At 38.2% G+C, this 20,481-nt stretch overlaps 2 protein-coding genes and 1 long non-coding RNA gene across 15 annotated transcripts in view; 1 reads left to right on the plus strand and 2 right to left on the minus strand.

Annotated features, from left to right (window-relative positions):
* Positions 1-2,007: 2,007 nt before the first annotated feature.
* LOC100748164 lies at positions 2,008-10,817 on the plus strand. Of its 3 annotated transcripts, none has more exons than XM_003488849.4 (6): positions 2,008-4,626; positions 4,919-4,945; positions 8,043-8,164; positions 8,486-8,725; positions 8,820-9,056; positions 9,499-10,817. In XM_003488849.4, exons 1-6 carry the CDS (start codon positions 3,137-3,139, stop codon positions 9,591-9,593), a joined length of 2,211 nt encoding a protein of 736 aa, XP_003488897.1. In that variant the 5' UTR covers positions 2,008-3,136; the 3' UTR covers positions 9,594-10,817. The 3 variants fall into 3 exon arrangements, with proteins under 3 accessions (XP_003488897.1, XP_012240114.1, XP_003488898.1); XM_012384691.3 differs by having other exon boundaries at positions 8,820-9,052; XM_003488850.4 differs by lacking the exon at positions 4,919-4,945 and having other exon boundaries at positions 2,009-4,626.
* LOC112212693 lies at positions 4,693-8,046 on the minus strand. 2 transcript variants are annotated; one of them, XR_004461570.1, is made up of 3 exons: positions 6,679-8,046; positions 6,351-6,603; positions 4,693-5,528 (listed from the first exon to the last, which is right to left on the minus strand). It is a non-coding gene; the product is annotated as an uncharacterized LOC112212693 (long non-coding RNA). The 2 variants fall into 2 exon arrangements; XR_002946525.2 differs by having other exon boundaries at positions 6,351-8,046.
* Positions 10,818-11,299: 482 nt separating the features above from the next.
* The window catches only part of LOC100748364 (NAD kinase-like), a 27,426-nt gene continuing 18,244 nt past the window's right edge, over positions 11,300-20,481 (minus strand). For 8 of the 10 annotated variants that reach the window (XM_012384684.3, XM_003488851.4, XM_024367082.2 and 5 more), the window contains 6 exons: positions 16,526-16,655; positions 15,932-16,057; positions 15,638-15,809; positions 14,159-14,511; positions 13,120-13,202; positions 11,300-12,531 (listed from right to left, as the gene is read on the minus strand). In XM_012384684.3, the coding sequence (XP_012240107.1) occupies positions 12,339-12,531; positions 13,120-13,202; positions 14,159-14,511; positions 15,638-15,809; positions 15,932-16,057; positions 16,526-16,655 (1,057 nt within the window). In that variant the 3' untranslated portion in view covers positions 11,300-12,338. Of the gene's footprint in view, positions 12,532-12,980; positions 13,064-13,119; positions 13,203-14,158; positions 14,512-15,637; positions 15,810-15,931; positions 16,058-16,525; positions 16,656-18,434; positions 18,578-20,481 lie in introns of those variants that run through there. The other 2 variants (XM_012384686.3, XM_024367081.2) reach the window with 2 other exon arrangements.

The following is a 20,481-nucleotide window of genomic DNA, read 5'->3' on the forward strand; positions in this document are numbered from 1 at the left end:
AGTTTAGAACTAGGTTAAAACAAATGACTAAAATTCATACGCATTTAGATTGAAATGGTTAAGAAATTTATTAAAAATAAGAAAACACGATTGGGTCTAAAATGACTAAAAGAACGCAGCAAGTTTAATTACATTTGATGCTTCCTGAATAGTAAACTTTCCTAAGAACTTAAGCTACCCCAAATTCATCACTCTTTTACAAACTCGCTGAACTGAAATTTCTACTGATTTCAAAAAGCACCCAGTCACGAATGGATGTCTCCTAGGATGTTAATCGAACGATCCAGATTAATACGACACGGGGTGTCCACGGGCCGGTTCCGAAAGGGTTCCGCTCTATTCCTCATCCCTATCCGCGACGCGAGGGGCCTGACAAGGCCGACAGATAAGTGTTACGATTGCAAACAACAGTTTGATGGCGAGGCAAGGCCCCGCGTTATTTATTTTGGTACGTCTAGACGCCAGATTGTCTGTCCGTACGTCCGAATCGCGACGGAGGATTCGGAGGTGACGTCAGACGTGACTGTATTGCATCGTCGCGTCGGAGAGATTCGACGATTCGACTTGTCTCTCCTCGCCGGATCAAATTGCATTCTCTCTCTCTTTCACCCGACGTCTGCCATCTAACTTCTCTGTTGTCCGTCAGTATCATGTGGCCTCCCTCTTTTTGTACATTTAAATGCGTGCACGTGTCTGCGTGTGCGCAGCGACCTGCGATTATATGCACCCGTGATCCAAACGCATCGGTCAACACAGTCGCTCGCTGTAGCTCCGGGGGTGAATAAAGTATCCCTCGCATTTTCTTTCTCTTTTCGTGACCCCGTCCATTTGTTTACGATCGAGGTGATCCTGCCGCTGCCACATATTCATTCGATTCCAGAAAGATCGCATACACCCGGCTAAATTTACCCTTTTGGTAGACTGGTCCGAACGCACGATGCGTTCAACGAAAATTTGATTCAGAATTTTCCAGGCATCTTCTGATGCGAAGGTGTGTAGGAGGAGAAGGAGGAGGAGGTGTAGTCTAGCAAAGTTTATCCTGGACGATGGCTACCTGCCAAGAGAAATCAATCATTAATAAAGAGGCTTTCTTGTTGTAACACATCTTCAACTCGCTTTAGACAAACCGAGGGATAACCGAGGATAACCTAAGATACAGAATAGAATCTAAATTTATCTTAATTCTGAGAAAGATTTAGCATGAAAATTTATTCTATATTATTCTAGCATTCTTGTTAAAAGATACATTTCTACTGTTGCAACATACCTTCAACTTGTTACAGGGATAACCGAGCATAATCTAAGATACAAAATAGAATGTAAAATCTTAACTTTTAGCAACTTCTTTATCGTTCTATCATTCTTATTCAGAAATATGGTGTTAGTTAACCCTACCTAGTCTGAGAATAGATACGAACGACTGTTATGAAGAATTTTAGACGCGAACCATTTCCGATAAATCTCGCCCTGGCGCACTATAACATATCACAAATGATTTATTTCAGAAAGCAGACGGTCGCCTGGCCGATGTCTGTCCAGCAGAGAGACAGTCACAGCAGACAGGTTCAAAGAACCGAATCCTTTAACCTAATTTTCAGATTCGGTCGCGTCACCACAATTTACGTCGTCCGTCGAAAAAACAAAAGATTCACGACCTTTCTAATCTTTCTCGTTTGCAGCCAAATTTATGGATTTTCACACGGATCCCGGCGACCGATTCGATCACGAGCACGGGTTTATTTTTCGTCCCGCTCTGTCTCTCCCGGTCTCTCTCAGTCTGCGCTTGTTTTTTCCCCCTTTCCTCGTTCCCGTTCTTCTTTTTGGGCCCCGTCGTCGACGTGCTTTGCCACGTATTTTCACGCACGCACGCGGAGGCTGCATTTATTAAAAGCGATACATTATGATTCAAAGATCATATCTTGGGATTCGTCTAGACGGTGGAGAGGGAGACACCCTATAAAGTCGTACGTGGCTGCCCCTGAAACAAGCAACCGAATACAAGGTGCCTTCTCGTTCATTTCTTCTCGCCTCCGAGCCACCGTTTTTCGTTTCCTTCTTTTCTCCCGCGAGCCCCTTCGTCACGCCAGTCCGCGTTCCTCTCGAACACGTGAAAACGTCTCCCTTCTCTTCCCACACCACGAACAAATCGTTTCACCGGACGAAAATTCTTCCGAAAATGTCACATGGGGCGAATTCACGTTCCTAGATTTGTCATGATATACTGATCCTGAATCCTCGTCTGCATCTGGCGAAGAATTCCAAATAGTATTGGTCTGCATCTTATCGAATAGAACATCGCCATTGCCAAAAAGTGGGTCTGTGAGATACCTATTTTGACATTTCGAAAAGACAAAGGGGCGAACAGGAGAGATAAGAATCGTTGGAAAAAGGGAAAGATCGAGCAGACGAAGAAGAAGAAGAAAATGCGAGCGCGATAAAGCGTCACGGAGATCGAGAAAAGGCAGTCGACCGCGGGATTTGGGCGAGCGAGGGAAAGGGATTACCACACGCGCGCGGCGGGTGGAGCGAGAGGAACAGACGCACGAAGAGAAAGAGAAAGGAGACGAAGGAGAAGAAGAAAAAAGCGAGTGATCGTAGTAACACCGGCGCGTCTCCTCTCGCGGCTTCGTGCTTGTCTCGGAATTAGTGAGTAGACAGAATTATGTCCGTGAGCAGACCAGCTCGGCTCAGTTGAGACTTACTGCTCAGCCCGTGCACACGTATGCTACGAATCTTTCCTACTTACATATATACCGCGGCTTCCTGATGCGATTAGACTAGTCCGCGATCACCCGCCACAGAGTATCACGGACCAGTTTATTTAATACTTCTTCGTAACGCGGATACACAGCCAGCGTCTTCCGTCAACGTTTGTCGATCCGTTCTCTGGGTCACTCGCTACGACGAGAAGAGCCACGCGGTTTTCAGCGAACCTACCTCGTCACGACGATTGCTTACCTTTCGGGGGTTGTGAATTCCCTCACGCGATAAAAATGAAAGACTCCATTGAACGATAACAGTGGCTACATTACCGTATCAATGAACGAAGTGGTGGCATTTTCTGCCTTCGTACGATCCTGACAGAGAGAAAGGGACAAAACAAGTGAGAATTTCTCAGTCTGAGAAGAAGAGTTTGATGGTGGTCGTCATGGAATTCTCTGGGTTCTTCGTGTTGTTGTTGGTCGTCTCGATTGCAAACAGTGTCTCGGGCCACCATCATCACCGCAGTGTGCACGCGGACGACAAGAAGAAGGGAGATCTGATGGACCACGTGAAAAGGTACGCGGCCAGTGACAACGAGAACGTGGTGCTCTCCGAGGGCGACAAGAGCAGGAGTCTGAGGGGCGAAGAAGCTAAAGGCACCGTTCCCTTCAGCGAGAGGAGGCTGGAGAAGATGCTGGAGAAAGCTATCCTAAAAATAATCACTGGCGATCTCAGCACGGGTGACATGTTGCTATTAAAAAGCCTAAATTACAGTCTAGAGGAAGTTCTGGCGATTCGTGAGAGGGAGCTGAACAAGAAGAAAGACGAAGAACTGAGGAAAAAGGAAAATATGAAATCTTGGTCGAAGGTGTTGTACGGAGATGGAGAAAAGAAAAGTAGAAATTGGAATAAAAATTCCATGGACCGTTCGTCTTCGAAGAAACCTGATTTTGAAAACGTTAAACGAGAAGGTAAAAAGAATCGTCACGTGGATAGGTCACCTTCTTACAAAGATTTCGACTTTGAGGCGTATAATCGACAGGCGATCCTCGATTACGAGAACTTACCCTCCAACTTAGAATTTCAGCAATCCTGGTCAGAACCCACGGTTGTCGACTACGAAGAAGCTACCAAAGCTTCCAAGGAGCAGGATGTCGCAAATAATCTTCATCGTGACTTTGACAGAGCTATGGAGCCTCACGTGGTCTTTAAGATCCGATACGATGACTCTGAGTTCGATTCCAGCTCAGGTTCCGAGGAAAATAACAAAAATCATCTTAGAATGCCTAAACATCACGTTTCGATGATGAGACATACAACTTCGAGGAATACTGGCAATTCCTTTCATGCATCCACATCGTCACCGCTCTCTTCAACTACTGCTACTACTGTGCCTTTGGTTTATCAATTGAGCAGCACCAACATAAAGGGTAACTATCTAAACAATGATCCTATAGCAACCACACTTTCAACATCGAGTGGCGTCAGCACCACCAAGAGTACCATTTCAGATAAAATTTCGGAGGACAAAAATGGTACAGATATCGTCGTTCATGTTACCAATTCTACTGATAAAATAGAAGTTTCAAAAAGTGTAGAGAAACTTAGTGAGAATAAAAGGATCAGTGAATACGAAGGACTCGAATGGGTCGAGGATGACGTATACAGAGTTATCCCTGAATTCGTGGATTCCCTTGGTTTCGAGAATACCGAGGATAATGAGACATCTGACTATGAAGACTCTACTCACGATTCCCGACTAAATTGGAATCCGGAGGATAACGAAAATGATACGTTGGGGTATCTAAACGACACTCCTGATTCTGTCAAGCTCTTCATGGCCAACAATAACGTATCCGCCAGCAGCCTTCCCTTAGCCAATTTGTCGTCCTACCTGCAACTAGCCATTGCTCATCGACGAGGGTAAGTGAGCTAATCAATGTGTTTTATGATTCGACGTTTTCCTAATCTATGCTTCAGTTCACTATGCTCTTGATAATTAAGACATATTTCTATGTAATTAATTCAGTACAGATTCGATTCATGGGGGAAGATTATAAATTTCAATAATCGTAGATGGCTCGATATTTTTTTCATTCATTATGTTCCTTTTTGTCTCATTCATTTTTCACATTAAATGTTGTTTATCGTGTGTCTCGCTTTGCAAAAATGTCTAATAAAAAAATCTATACAATGTGCTTTTTGTGTCTTTTAGAGGAAACCTAACCTCAAGCTTCGACAGGTAAGCTTCACCCTGATGGCACTATGATCTGATGCTTTTTGGGTAAGGGACTCGGTTTACCGAGCAAGATGGACAGATAAATTCTGTCGAACTCTTTTTGTTTTGCTCCCCCGGCCGACCGGCTGCCTTCCTTCTGGCTTGGCTTGCATAATCTAAAAATACATTCTCTCTCATCACGATTATCTCATTGCTCGTATTGCATGAGATACGATTTATTGCGATAACAACAGGAGATCTATTCTCCACAGAGGTATGTTGTGTCTGCATGAAAGGTAACACGCATTCTTCCCTTCTTACTCTTTCCCTTGAAACCAAATCGGCAATCTTCTCTTTAATTATCGTAATGAAAGAAAAAGGCAAACGGTTTTCCAACGACGTAACCCAGACCTGTGCTCGCGAATACTTGACGACAAAGGCGTTCTCGACGAATCATTGCCCCCGCCACGTAAAAATATCTCGATGGCCCGTAAAAATACCGTGATGAAACGAAGAACCACGAAGCGCCACTGAATTTCTACGCCTCGGGCTGACCAGCGTCCGCTTCTTCAACCGCTTCGCCTCCCTTTTCCTCGCTGATATTTTTCTAAACAAAAAATTCAAAAATTAATTAGAGATCGTTCAAATTTTTTAGAAGAGTATTGACAAAATTTTACACCTGAACAAATCCAGTTACGAACGTAAACTATTTTAAAATGATTATGTCAAGATTTCGTGATAAAATTAGTGATTCATAATATCGTTTAGAGATTTCTGGTGCCAGCGAAAAATGATTTATCGACCAGAGTGGTCGAGAAAGACAGACGCGGGAACGAAAAGCAAGCCAGGAAGGACGCGCTGTGGAAATTCCGCCGTGGTCCCTAGCTATGTTTTTAAATCGCCCTCCTTCTCCTCCACCACCTTGGCCTCTGGTGCGAAGGCGTTTCTTTTATTTTATTAAGTCTAGACGCGTAAATGCATTCGTGTCGGCACTGGCGTAGCCTGCTGAGAGTCCTCCGGTGTACCCGTCGTTCCGCTTCTTCCTCGGGACTCTACAGGGTGATCTGGACAATCCACCGATACTAGAATCCTCTTGCTCGATTTCAAAGGTTAGCCTGGTTTCAGTCGAAGGAAAAGGAACAGAGTAATCGCAGTTACTTCATCTAAAGAATTATACGTGTTACTCAACGGTAACAACGTGGATTAGGGACGCAGATCAAGGGGAGAGGCTGATGTAAAGTGGTTCTATAGTATCAGACGGATTAATTTATTTCTTACAATGTCTATAGTAAAGCGGACGTGAGTTAGATCGCAACGACGCAGCAGCCTTAAGTTGAGCACCCTCATAATCACCGGGTGTCTAGTCAGACTGCAGTTAGGACTGCTCTCTTATGAGGTTATGTAATACATTTTAATTTAATGCGCTGACCTTGTCTATGCGTCTCTCTTCCTATGCCGACAAAGATGATGCGAGATGCGCAACGGAGAGCGAGGAGGAAGTTTTCGTCAGTGGCTCCCCACCTCACCGCCAGACGATGCAACGTGCATTTTTTGACGTCGTTAATCAGGTCGTCGTTCACCGTTTCGGGATCTAACATTTTCTTCAGCCTTCTGACCTCCGCCACCTACCAATCTTCTCGCGTTAATTTTTTTCGTCCAGAACAGCTTCCAAGTTTTTTCTCCTAAAAGTTATGATACTTTTTATAATATTTTAAAGATTATTCTGTAATACAATATTCGCCTGGTTGATCGAAGACCTGTCCAACTATACAATAAATTCTTCATAACGATAAAAATGAAAGATCCTTGAAGAAATTGAAGAAATCTTCTTGACTAGATTTCCACGTGCCGACGCTACTTCGTGTTCGTCCGAAGGCTGTTACAAAACCGGCGTAACGTAGCCAATTTTCTTAATACGGTACTCGGGAAGGATCACTGGATTCATTCTCATGATGCAACGGCCTCCAGACACCCGAGTCCTTCCCTTTCCCAGACGGCAGACAGACGTGACACGTACGCAACGAGACGCTGTAGAATGCGTGACTTGGACGTGGCTAGATTAAGGAGCATGTCTAGAATGGAATACAACCCGTCAAGATTTCGTGGCGAGATTTCGTCCGAATACTCTCATCCTTCTAGTTCTCCGCTTCCCTAAAGGGGTTCCTATACAAAAAAAAGTGGGACAAGTTGAAACTCGTAAAAAAGAAATCTATTTTTTTCACATTTTCTAATGGACGTCTAACCGCACGTGGTCACCATTCCCGTAACCTGACCAGTCGATTGTTTAGGAAAACCACTTCTGGTTGTTTGTCGAGCAACAACGAGGTCGTTGACGCGCGATTGGCTGCGCTTAAAGGTCCAAGTGGGCGTCCAGTGAAGCAATCCTTGCCAGTGACGTAGAGAAAAGACGCTCCTCCTTTTTTCCTGCCGGGTTTAATGACTTAGAGCTTCCATTATGCAATCCCGTAATCTCACCTGATGGTCGATGCAAGTTCTACATAGATAGACTTGAAAGTCTTCTCTTCTGTAAGTTTAATTAGTAGTTAATTAGTATTTATCGTTATCGTAAGCTCAGATTATGAGATTGTTCTCTGTTCGATGAAACATTCGAAAGTAAAAATTCATTTAATAGGAGATATTAAAATTCGAGATATAATACAAATGCATTAACACTTCCCTGCTAGACGAGACGAATGAGGTATATACTAGTGCTCGTGTCGGCTGTCTAGTCAATGTCTAGAACGTATAATAAATATCTGTGACCCACACTATGGGCCCTATAGGTCACTGACCACCATCCATTAGTCTGCCTTGCTGCCCGGAAAGCTTACACGTATCTCCAAGTGAAAATTTTTACGTCGTCATCATCAGGCACGGAATTCTTCGAATATTTCTGATTCTTTTATTTCACTTTACTCTCTAACTATCAATTTCTATCCTCGATTCAATCTAAAACTTCAGTTTCTATCTACTAATAGATTTAAATTGCAAACTCTCCTTTTTTATTGTTTTATTCGAGTATTTATATTGAGAATTTGTCGGCTGCTGTGATTTCTTATTTTCCAGTTTACTTTTTATTGCTAGTTTATATCGGTTTATAAACCTTTGTTTCTGTGTGCAGCCAGGGTGAAAAAGCCATCGAGGACATCAAGACGCGGGTTCTGGCTCTCACCGGAAGATTCAACCTCAGCACCGATGCCAACCAAGTTCAACGCGAACGACTCACCATGTTTTCACCGACCTGTAAGTTACTTAACTTGTTAACAGCAATATTTCTTAACTATGTGTAATCGCGGATTAAAAATTTAATATAGATAAATCAATTTCAGTTAAGTTTTCAGGGTCCGAAAATATAAATGCGATACAACTTATTTTTAATAAAAACGAAATAACGTATTAAACAATAGAGAATCTATAAATAAATGAAATAATGCATTAAAGAATAGGGGATCCATAAATAAAGAAATTATTATATCCGACGAGCTTTCTAATTAATAGGCTAATATCTCGTTAATACTCTAAATATTTTTCTGGTATAAAATATGTATCGTTCTCTTCCACCAGGTCAAATTCCTCGGAACACGGATCAAGATGCCTGGACGGACTCATTCTCTATGAATATGCACTTTCAATTGAATTTGACTTCCAGCGATCACGTGGTCGCCGCTAAATTAAGAATATTTAAATTACCACAAGAAAACACGACATCTTCTTCGGAAAGCACATTCGACGAGGAGGAGGAAGACGAGAAGAAGATCAGGATATCGGTCTACTATTACACGAAAACTTTGAAGAGGCATCGATGTAAGTTGTGGATTGATCTATAACATTAATTGAATAAAAATGTATTATTAACAGCGAATGATAATATTAACTGAATAAAAATTTGTATTAACAGCGAAGAAACGCCTGATGGATTCGGTTGTGACTCCTCTCACATCCAGAGGTACCCATTTGGCATTGGATGTGAGACAAAGCCTTCGATTCTGGAGACTTAACCAGCGGAATTCTCATGGAAACGGAAGTAACCATGGGCTGGTAATACAAGTTGAAGATCAAGATGGCAGGCCGCTGAAACCGGCTCTATATATTCAACAACCGTCTTGCGCGGATCAGGATTCAGATCAGAAGGCATGTGAGTGTGTGCTCTAACAATACTAACTCCGATGTGACAATTTCGATTGCCTGCTTGCATACCTGCGTGACACTTAACATCGTGTGCCATAACAGACTTGGATGCCTTAGATCATTTGAATAAGTTAAATGATTCAAACAGTCGCGATTGTTGACTATCGCGATTAATAGTTTGCGAGTTTTGCTGTATTGGCGATGCTGTGTGGTTTTTGTCGTGATTTCATACTGGCGCGCAGCCAGTTCCATCATATTGAGACTAAATTTTTATCTCATAGATAGCTACATTTTTCGTAATGTAACAGCAAAAATATTTGTACCGCATAATTTACTTGGAGTGGTTATTTAAATATTTTGAGAGATAGCTTTAAAGATTTAGTCTTAGTATAATTAATGACATTACCTATTATAAAACATATTTACAACAGTGCCTTCTTTTTCTACAGACCAGCGAGTACCTGCACTCTTCGTACGAGCCTGTACTCGTTACGTTCGCATCGTAAATGGAAAAACGGAGACGTACGTCAACTGCAGGCATTAGAGTGGAAGAGAAAAACACTTACATGCTGTGAGAAAATAGACAATCATTCACGTTGCACTTTATCCTTGGAAAAAACAAGGATCATTTTTACGAAGACCATAGAACATAATCCTTGAACTGTTGCTCGATTCAAACACATACCAACAATAAGTGTGAAATACACTTTTGTAGAAAGAATTGTCGTCATTAAGCTGCGACGTGTTTGTATCGATTATCGATCATAACTACATACTTTATAAATTCGTTAAGAAAATGGAAAAACCAATTTTTCCGTTGCTATACAATGCATATGCAATTATTCTTGCATAAATGAATGCGTTAAATTCATTAATGTAATAAAACAAAATTTAATATTTTTTATACAAAAATCATATTGACGACATTCTGGGGTTTTTTTATTGTTCTAAGCGCGCGCAATACAAAACGCAGACAAATGCGCCGTCACCACAGTAATTAGTTTCGTAGCAGTAACGAAGTAAAAAACGCGCGAAAATTGCATTAGTGGCGAACTGGTGAGAGAGTGAGTATAATCCCAGTAAAAGTTTTTTTATAGACTGCTTTTTAATTTAAACAAGATGTTAACTTAAAGATGGAATGCCGTGTTATTTAAGTGCAGTAGTGGTAAGCTGTATTTTATTGTTTTTTATCATTTCTTGTAGTATGCGTACAGACCGTGGCTTCTACGAGAAAAACATCGAAATACCCGTTATTTTATGAATAATATTAGAGTTAAATTTTAGTATGATTTAATGATGTACATACCAGTGAAATCAAATCAGTAGATTGATTAATATTAAATTAGATTAGATCATGTTAGATTATCGAATAGGTTACTCTCTTGACATGTATGCATGTACACGTTGCACATGTATGTGCAAAGTAATACGCGCATATACATGTCATGCCCACGACTGATGCAACCAAATGTAAGAGCTTAGACATAGATATTTATGTTTTATGTTAATTAAGCAGCGCAAATCCGTGCTGAATTTCTATTACTACACTTTAGGTGGGACCATATAGAATATTACAGTTTGGTACAAACACTAAGTACTTCACTATGTTGTAATGGCCCATCTGAAAGATTATGTTACTTACTACTATATGCTGTTGTTGTTTAACAAAGAAGACAACACGTTCTCAAAAATCCTACATAATTCCTGTACATAATGTATATTTAATTGCCTAGTTGTTTAAAAATAAATGGTTTGATGTCGAAATTTATGATGCCTTTATACTGAACACATTTTAAGTTTGACTCCTACCTTTTATATGATGGATTGTCTTTTAGCTGTTTTATATTTTCTTTTTAATGAAAAAAGGTATTTTTTAAGAAATAGAGCTTTTTGAAATTATATAATGTTCCAGTGTCTAAACTAAACTTTATGTATTAGCTTATTTCTTTATTTAAAGAAAGTATTAACTTTATGTTAATCTGTATAAGTTGTTTACTGAAAATACTATTTTATTAATTCACTGTCAAGCATATGTATTGTCCTTATATTATATCTATTATATCTCAAATTGTTTTTACTTTCATTTATATCTCAGCATAAATTTGTCTTTTAATCTAGTTTTATATTTTGGTGTATTACTCCTTATTGAACAAAATAAATTGTTTCTCTTATCATGGTTTATATCTTTTGCAATGTCTGAAAGTATTTTAGATTATTGTGCTCGATGTTATTGATGTAGACCTTATATGTAGTACAAAAATGTCTTTATTAAAAATTTTCATTTATAGGAAAAGTACATTCAACATTTACAAAAAAATGATCCTTAACCGGATCATATTCGTTGTAAGAACACAAAACTTATCAACAACAATATCTTTAGTTGATTCTCGCTTATGTGCTCTTTGCTGCAGTTAACGGAACCAGTTTGATAACATTAACAGAATATGAATCCATATAGGAAACATAAACTTATTAAAATGCACCAAAACTAATGAAAAATAAATAATTATATATGTATGATGTGAGGTGTCTTTCATAACCTTTTTCTTTAATATTGTTTACTTATAAGGAATATTAATAATTATATTAACTATGCTTTTTTCACAAATCAATTCAATAGCTTTGATGTAATCACTTCTTAAATAATTTTTTACTACTAGTATCACTAACGACAATAGTCCTTGCGTTTTTTACCTTTATTTTCAATTTTGTCTATGTTAATAAAAATCTATTAATTCAATAAGAAGAAAAACAGAAGGAAGAAGAAAAGAAAGGAAATAAAGATCCATTCCGAAATGATTTCGCGGATTAGAACGTCGTCGTAGAGCGTAGAATTATGCGTTGGAAATATAGGAAAACACTCTTGTTGGGCTTTTTGATGCATTAATTATAGATTATATTTAAATTCTTGATGATCCTTTATCTCGTAAAAACGAATCCGACTTGAAGAATTTGCAATTCTGCAACATAGCTAATCCACTGTTTTTTACGACGCATCCAAATACTATTAGGTTCTTTTGGTAGCTTTGAGTTGCGGTGTACCATGAATTTATGCACCACTAATGACGCTTAGAGGGTATGTACTATTTCTTCTCAGTTTCTTCAGCGACTACTAGACGAGTTCATTCTCCTCTATTCTTATGATAAAATGAACACAGGTTAGGCTTGTTCTTTTCATGTATCATGCAGCGAGTCATTGAAGTTCTTTGAGACCAGTCCTTACTGATAAATCATAATGATCTTTTAGGATCTGGTTTAAAGGCAGTGCATTGTGACTTTCTTGCCTGGCCTAGCTGTCGCGATCTAGAGAGTCCAAAGTGTCATTACTGGATGAATGAGTCAAATCACTTAGTTCGTCCAAATGTTTCTGCTTCTTGCGTACATTCCAATGCAAGCACTCTGCCAATGAATCGAACCAGTCAGTAATTTGGTCCGCAGCGCAAATGCTGGGCACTGGGTAGATGGATGTGGTTACTCTAAGACTGAAAATAATAGAAAAACATTAAAAATATGTAAAAAAGAGATATATGATATGAAAACATGATAACAGCAATAAGTAGTAGCAGATGAAGCATCGATAGTACTTTCAGCTTGCAGTACAGCTAACGTCTCGTTTCTAGGAAAATATCATATTTTCTCAGCTATGTAAGTTGACTTACATTCTGGAAATCTGAGAAACAATCAGTTGTAGCTGTAAGGAAACTCTCCAAGTGAGTTGAAACCAAAACCATGAAATCAAAATCTCTCTTCATGAACCCAAAACCATGGAAACATTGAAAAATGAAACGTACTTCAGAAGGAAGAACAAAATTCAAAAATGTAGGAAGGAATGTCGTAATAAGTTGCAATATTTTAGAAGAACTGGAATTTTTAGAACTGATGAAGATAAGAAAAGACAGAAAGTCTTATAGTATTTAATAGTAGGACGGACCTGTCCCCATAACGTAGCTCTTGTTGATTGCGACCATCAAAGGAGACGTAAGCTGTGCTACAGTCCCTGCTGTTAGCCATTATCTGTAATAACAGCCAAAAATGCAGAGAGTTAGATTCAGAAATTGATTGATCTTTACCTGTCGCCATGAAAAAGTTCCTGCCTATTTCTGCCATCGAACGATACCCATGAGGTGTTCCTGCTATCTGGTGAAACTGAGATCTATGATAGAAAAGAACTTTCAGTTAATCTTCAACAACGGAGCATGATATCTTCTAACAATTGTCTTTTCTTTATCAACAGAATGTATTGGGTTGTGACATTAATTCATTCTGTTCTTACACACATGTCACAGGTCGCAATAAATATAAAAACAGGATGAATCTATGTTACAACTTAGTAAGTCTAATTGATGGTATGTAGCATACATTCTGTAGAATATATGTTGGAACAACGGTTTGAAAATTTGTTCAGAGGATAACAAAGCAGCGCATGGTCTGAGAATGTGGGCGATATCCACCAAGTTTCCTTCTATGGCGACATCATAAAATACTGACACCACTATGATAAGGAACCTTTAGTGACTCACACGGAAAGACTATTATGTTAACGCTACATTAATTTCTAGAATCGTGGTTTTCTAACTGCAATGATGATAAAACATTGAAACGGATTTCCCTCAAGAATTGGCTCACATCCAGAATGTCTGATTTTAAGAATTCTGCAGCACCGTGATAGCTTCAAATCTCTGATTAAGGCTCCTCCTCTACATTATAATAAACATCGACTTGTATTGTACAATTGCAAATCTGAATTTACGTAACTCTACGACTACAGTATTAACTATCACTTTGAAGTTTCTCGATTCTAAAAATTCTATGATATTGGACTGCGAACATCTAAAATCTCTGATCAAAAGATTTCTATAGAATCTCTCAATTAATATGATAGAATCTCCTAGAATAGAATCTTCCAACAAAAATAGATTATTGCAAATAAAATTTCGTGGAATTCTACAATTACAGTCTACTAATCAAATTCTCCTACGGTTACGAAATTTTTCCGAGTTTACGTTTTCGATTCTTTTTCGCAATTCAAGACCTTTTGTACCGAAACTTGTGCTGACTATAAAAGGTATCCGGCATATTGGTAGGATAGTGAAAAAAATTCGGAAATACCTTCAACTCGACGCCGGCGGGCACAACGATTGGTCTGAAGGACAAAGAGTGAGGGCAGATCGGAGTGATCATAATCGCAGGTACTGAAGGATGAATCATGCTGGCTCCAGCCGCAACAGCGTACGCAGTCGACCCAGTCGGCGTGCTCACGATCAGGCCATCACCCTGCACACTGGTGACGTGTTTTCCGTCGATGAAGAGGTCGATGTTCGAGAGGTATGGGGACGGGCCTCGATCCACCACGACCTCGTTCAGCACCAGCAAATTCGTTGGTGGCTTCGCCTCCTTATCTTCTTCTCCTTTCCTCATGATGATACATCGCAGCCTGCTCCTCAAGGTCAAGGCCGCGTGGCCTAAAGCAAGGCAAACGATCGTCAGATTTATAACCCGCTTTTTATCACATTGTCAACTTTCAAGCACAGCTCTCGGGTGCTAATAGGTTTTCAATAAGCAACTTAATTGTTTCATATGATTTGTTTCTTGTCTATGCAAATGTTTAGAAGAATATATTGAAGAAATAAAGAATATTAAATGCCAGGCTAACTTGAGTGGAGAGTTGATTCAATTATGATGTCAATGGTTGCGGTTATAAATATGATGTTAATAGCGCTATAATTGCTATATAGTAAAATGATCAACACGTTTATTATATGTTACGACCGCTCAGGGAGAGACGCGGTCGCTAGGAAAACGCGTCAGCGAGAGGCGTAAATTCTCGCTACGATTCTGTTCATCGACGCCGCGAAATAGTCGTTCCCCTGTTTCGATTAAGATAACAGAGGTGGTTCACTGACTTTAACACTATATTAATAGATGAACACGCCACAAATTGTTTAACAATGAATGAAGTAATATGTTACAGAAAATTGACTCGACTTTACAATATCTCTCAATGAATTCGTTAGACTATGCGTCTTTGATTTTGCTCGTCAGACCTCTCGATGTATAACGTTTGGCTCGTCAGAAGGGACTGATTGCCCTGCGATCATTTCTTTGTCTTCTTTGGAAGACGACCCCCAATATGCTGGAAAACGTAACGGACAAAAATCGACGTTTCTAGAGCTCGCTGCTTGGCGACAACTATGCTCTTGTAACGTCAATTCATATTACAACTATGCGCTCGTCGATACATTGTATATCATCCGTTGGGCAGATAAGACGATCTGCCTGCGACACCATAGGGCCGCGAGCGACAGCTAGAAAATACAGCCTGTGGTAAGTCTCGTGGCGTAACATTTTACCTTTGGTATTTCTCTAAATCCTTCGTTTTTTGTCATGCTTTTTAATGTGAATAACGAATGATCACGTGGAGGAATTGTTAGCAATATATAATAATTGCACAAAATATATCAAGAGTTTGCGTTCTTGTTAAATATTATGAAGCCTTGTGCTATCAACAAGGAAGAAATGAGGGAAATATTGAAGGACGTAGATTATCGCTATCGCTGAGAACATCGTTGAGAAGTTCTACGTGCTTACCTTCTAGTACATTTGTTACTTGCTCCTGGAAATTATCGAACTCAAAAGGGGTGAGAAATCCTAATGACCCAAGGTGAAATGCCATGACTGGTGGTACGGATTGTTGAAATAATAAACTGGCGTATAAAAGAGTTCCATCGCCTCCCAGGCACACGATGAAGTCGATACGATCCTTGAATAAAAACATATAATAATGACACATATAATATAAAATAATACAATAGAAACATATTTTAATTATTGAGAATCAATAAGAGCACAAATAAACGTTTTATGGCGGCTAAAAATGATTACCTGAAGGTCATCCGTGCCATCTCTGAAAGTTTGTAGCCTATCTCGAACCGCCTGAAATCTAAGGTCCCTAGCTAAGGCTGGATCTTCCAGAACAGACGCCTCGACGAACACAACCATTCGTTTTTCCTACAAAAACATTCAAACATTAAATTTCATGAATTTTAAACATAGAAAATTTAAAAATGCTCGTTGGCCTTTAGATAAGTTGGTCATTAGATTAACAAAATGCGTAACCTCGCTTCTGCAAGAAATATATTACAAAGCTATGTGACTAAGTGTAGATAAGTATATGAAAAAAGTCGTGCAATCACGTGATTCAAATCGATAGACTAGAGCACGAGCACAGAGTCTTCGCAAAGAAACTAGTCTGACTATGATTACACAAGTGAAAGTATGATATCGTCTAAATAATATATACGGACGTTCGAATATAGTTTTCCTCTTTGTCCAGTAGATCTGGCTATCGAACCTCAAATTATGCGCAGTGATTTGCACAATTAAAATTATCGAACAGTCAAAGAATCGATAGAGTTTTTTCGCATCAATTATACAATATACATACAAAATGGTCGGACAGGAGAGAATAATACTTACTTCTATTAGCCATGTAACTAATTGTACAAACGGTGGCAATACCGAGTTATCACGGACCTTCTTGATGACTAGAACAGTAAGTGGAGGTTTATACCACGTCAACCTCTGAGAGGCTGGATCCTGAATGGTCCTGCAATAAAATAAACGGCAAATTTGTTAATCGAATTCTACGAAATTCTAGAGGATCGTTCAGACGATCAATATTATTGTCGATATTTAAGGGTTTCAACATTGTATTGACAATATACGTATACGAATTATCTAAAGATTCTGTAGAGTCCAGAAGGTCTCCTACGTAGGATAATGTTGAGATAATTACTATGTAATGTCTATTACGTAGGATAATTTAAGTACCTTAAATATTGGCGATGATATTGACAATAATATCGTGGACACAAAATATTGGCAATGATATTCACAATAATATTGATCGCTCAAACACTTTTTAACGATAAAATATCAAGAGATTCTTCTGGAGGCTTTATTATTACAAAACTTTAATCTTAAACATGATATGGTGTAATTAGTGATAATATCGACAAGTTCTCACGTTGAAGTTTTATGCTCTGATTGATAGGAATTTTTTTACGTTTCAGGATGAATTGGACTTTTATACCTAATGAATGTTGTCAATCTATAAAGATACGGTGGGTTGAACTCTTTAACATACTTTACGAGCTACCGCGCGCGACTCGAACTCTTTTTAACACTTAGCCAACCGAATAGGGAGACCTCCCTTCTGTGAAGAACACCGCTGCGTAAGCGAACAGGGAGATCTCCCTTTTTGACTTTAGCAACGCGTTCTCATTTTTGTTGTTGTTGTTGTTATTATCAGTTATTGTTTATCTGGAATTGTTCCCAATTAATTCGCCACTTTTTCTACTTTTATAAAGTATAGTATATAATAAAATACACGAATTTAGTGGTGTTAAAATTAATTAAAAAGTTACACTATCAGTTATGACTAAACAAAGTTATAATCGAACGATACGACGCTGTAAAAAAATATTAAAATGCATTATGAATTATGTAATTTCACGTTCAAGTCGTGTTATCAATCTTTAGTTATCTTTAATGTTTTTAATTTTACCTATATTATTTTATAATTTTAATGTAAACTTCTAATTTGATCTTTTGGATAAACAATATGTGAAATCGTTAAATAAAATCATTACCGCCAGATATAATTAACCACTTAAATAATTTTTAGACTTCTTTGTTTTTCAAGTAATGAATATTAGTCCTAGATACTTGGAAAAATATGCGGTTGACATCGTATAGGTTGGCTTGTCCGAGCGCGGCGGAAACGTATAGCTCGCTGCAGCGCGCGCGGTTGGCTAAGTGTTAACATAAAGGTAATCGATTGCAAATCTTATCAGTAAATTAAGGTCACGGGGATCAAACGTGTGATTATGTACATATTTTATGATCGAACGCGGTCATTGTCTTGGTTTTATATCATTCATTACTGCTACCGATTCTTGATGATTTACGTCAACAATTTCATTAAAAACGTCTGGAAAAAATGATAAGATATACAAATGAAAATAGTGTAGAGAAACTATTTAGTAGGGAATATACTTGCGCATTACTCAACAGAAATATATAATTTAACGTATAATTTCCAATTGTCATAAATCAAAGATTCACTTCTAACGTTTCCACTTTTCTGTGCTGAGTTTGTTGTGTAATTTTTAAGGTCAATTTGTAATGTTTTTATTTTTCTGTGTCGAATTCGTTGTGTAACTTTTAATTGCCAAATCACGTAAGAACCAAAAATTCACACTGATAAGTAGTCGCGATAGAAAGCCGATGATAAGTATACACTGATGTGCGTGACTAAAGCGAAAACGGAGGTAATTCTTGATTTGGTAATTTGCTGTCAAATTATGGAGTTTGTCAGACCTACCTGATAGAACCAACCATGGTGACACTAGACTGAGAGTTGTACTCGTACTGAACGTGGACCGAACACAGCGCTACGTATTTTAACGGTAAACAGTTGGACGATGCGCAAGCGCACGAGACCTTTCGTATGCACGTGAGAGCATCGTGGGGCGTTCTTATATGCAGAATACTTGAAATGACGCGAATAACTGATACACGTGCACGGTTTTATTTGTTTCCGTACCTTCATTGACTTCATTATTATTCTAAGAAATTTCATTAATCTCAAAAATATTTAATGCACGTTAATATTTTAATCGTTCAATAGTGATCGCAAAGTTCAACTACGATTTATAGTCTTTGGTTGTATTTATTCAGATATAAAAAGTAAATTGGCTGGAATTTTGACGTAACAGATTTACAAAAAAAAATTTTAATTGATCATTACAAAATTTTATACATTGGATTTATCGATACGAAAGATTATTAATTAAACAGTTTCGATAGACAGAACTGAATATTAATTTCATGCATATGTAAATGGATGAATCGTCTTAATTTTCATATTAAAAATGCTTGAAATAAAAGCTTATCTAAGCACACGAATTTACATTCAAAAATAATGATATGCTAAAAAGAATCGTTAATCGACTTCTTTTCCATTTACGCACATAAACTGTATATGTCCAGTAATCACTAAATTATTATAATCATGTTAGTGCGCACTATTTTTAATTCACAAAATTTATGAAACTAGATGTTATGTAAAGTTCCTGACGATGATGTGTACAAAACACATCCAGAATCAAACGCAGTGCATAGTTGTTTCTCGATTATTTCGTTGCATAATGTGATTGCCACAATGACAGCAACATTGTTAGCATAATATTACTTAAGAAGATCGAGATATTCTGCTTGGTTCTCAATGTGTTCGCTAACAACGTACCTCTTGAGTTTATAAAACCGCTTTCTACTTCACACTGGCAAAACAACGCTTAGGTTCGCTTAAAAAGTCATTGTCACGGATAATTAGGTCAAAACACTCGCGTGCAGCGTAGTTTTTATTTGGTACGCTCTCTTTTGCTTCGTAAACTCACCTTCTAATTAACCGAGACGAAAAAAAAGAGCAGAGGAAGATACTTTCCAATTTCGTATGATTTTTTAAACTTTGGAATTATCGAGTCATTTCACAGTAAAGTCGTTCGACATTATACACATACAGTTCAAATGCACATTACGAATAACATTAATAAAAAATCAGATAAGGTTTAAAATTTATGGGAATTGGAAGAATTATACATGGAATTATGAATAGCTATTAGTAAAGAAATAATCGGTATAATAATAAGAGTCGAGAAGCAAGTTTATTTTACCGTTTCAATGTTCAACGTTGGATAGAATAAAAGGATATATTTAAAAATTCTGCATTTGGTCGGCAAACAACTTTCTAAAGTAATAATGCAATATTTGACACCACAATTTTTGGAATTTTTCAATAAAAGAATTTAAAAATTATCAGGGCGTTCCTGCACAATAATTTATTAACTAATAATATTAGCACGTTGAATGCTATGGGGGTCACCGGTGGCCGGAGCACCAAGATGAGTCATGAAGAGAGAAGAACAAACGTCAACAGATATAAATTTTTTATCATTACCATCGTTACTACAATGGTGTGACGAAATTAATGCAGTATAAAATGTATGAAAATAATTTTATTTATACATGAAATATAGATCTATTATGTGCGCCCCCCACCAATGGCTGTAGAACATGGAAACACCCGTTTTTTCCGTGTTTCACCTTAATGAACAATAATCCTAAGAAACGTTTCGACTTGAAAGCTGTTTGGTGACAATTAAGAGCCTTGATAATAAAGTAGAAAATGCTAAATCTTGTAACGGTTCTTTAGGATTGCGGGTCCGGGTTTATGATAAGTCTCTGGACGTAACAACATGGAACAGTTATTTAGCAACGCGAAGAAACAATATGAGGTAATTGATAATCGCAAAAAATAAGTGAATCGAGTAAAATTGCACTATAGCGCTATGGGGGGGGGGGGAAATTTT

Source organism: Bombus impatiens, unplaced genomic scaffold (genome assembly GCF_000188095.3).
Source record: "Bombus impatiens unplaced genomic scaffold, BIMP_2.2 scf_0268, whole genome shotgun sequence".
NCBI lineage: Eukaryota > Metazoa > Arthropoda > Insecta > Hymenoptera > Apidae > Bombus > Bombus impatiens.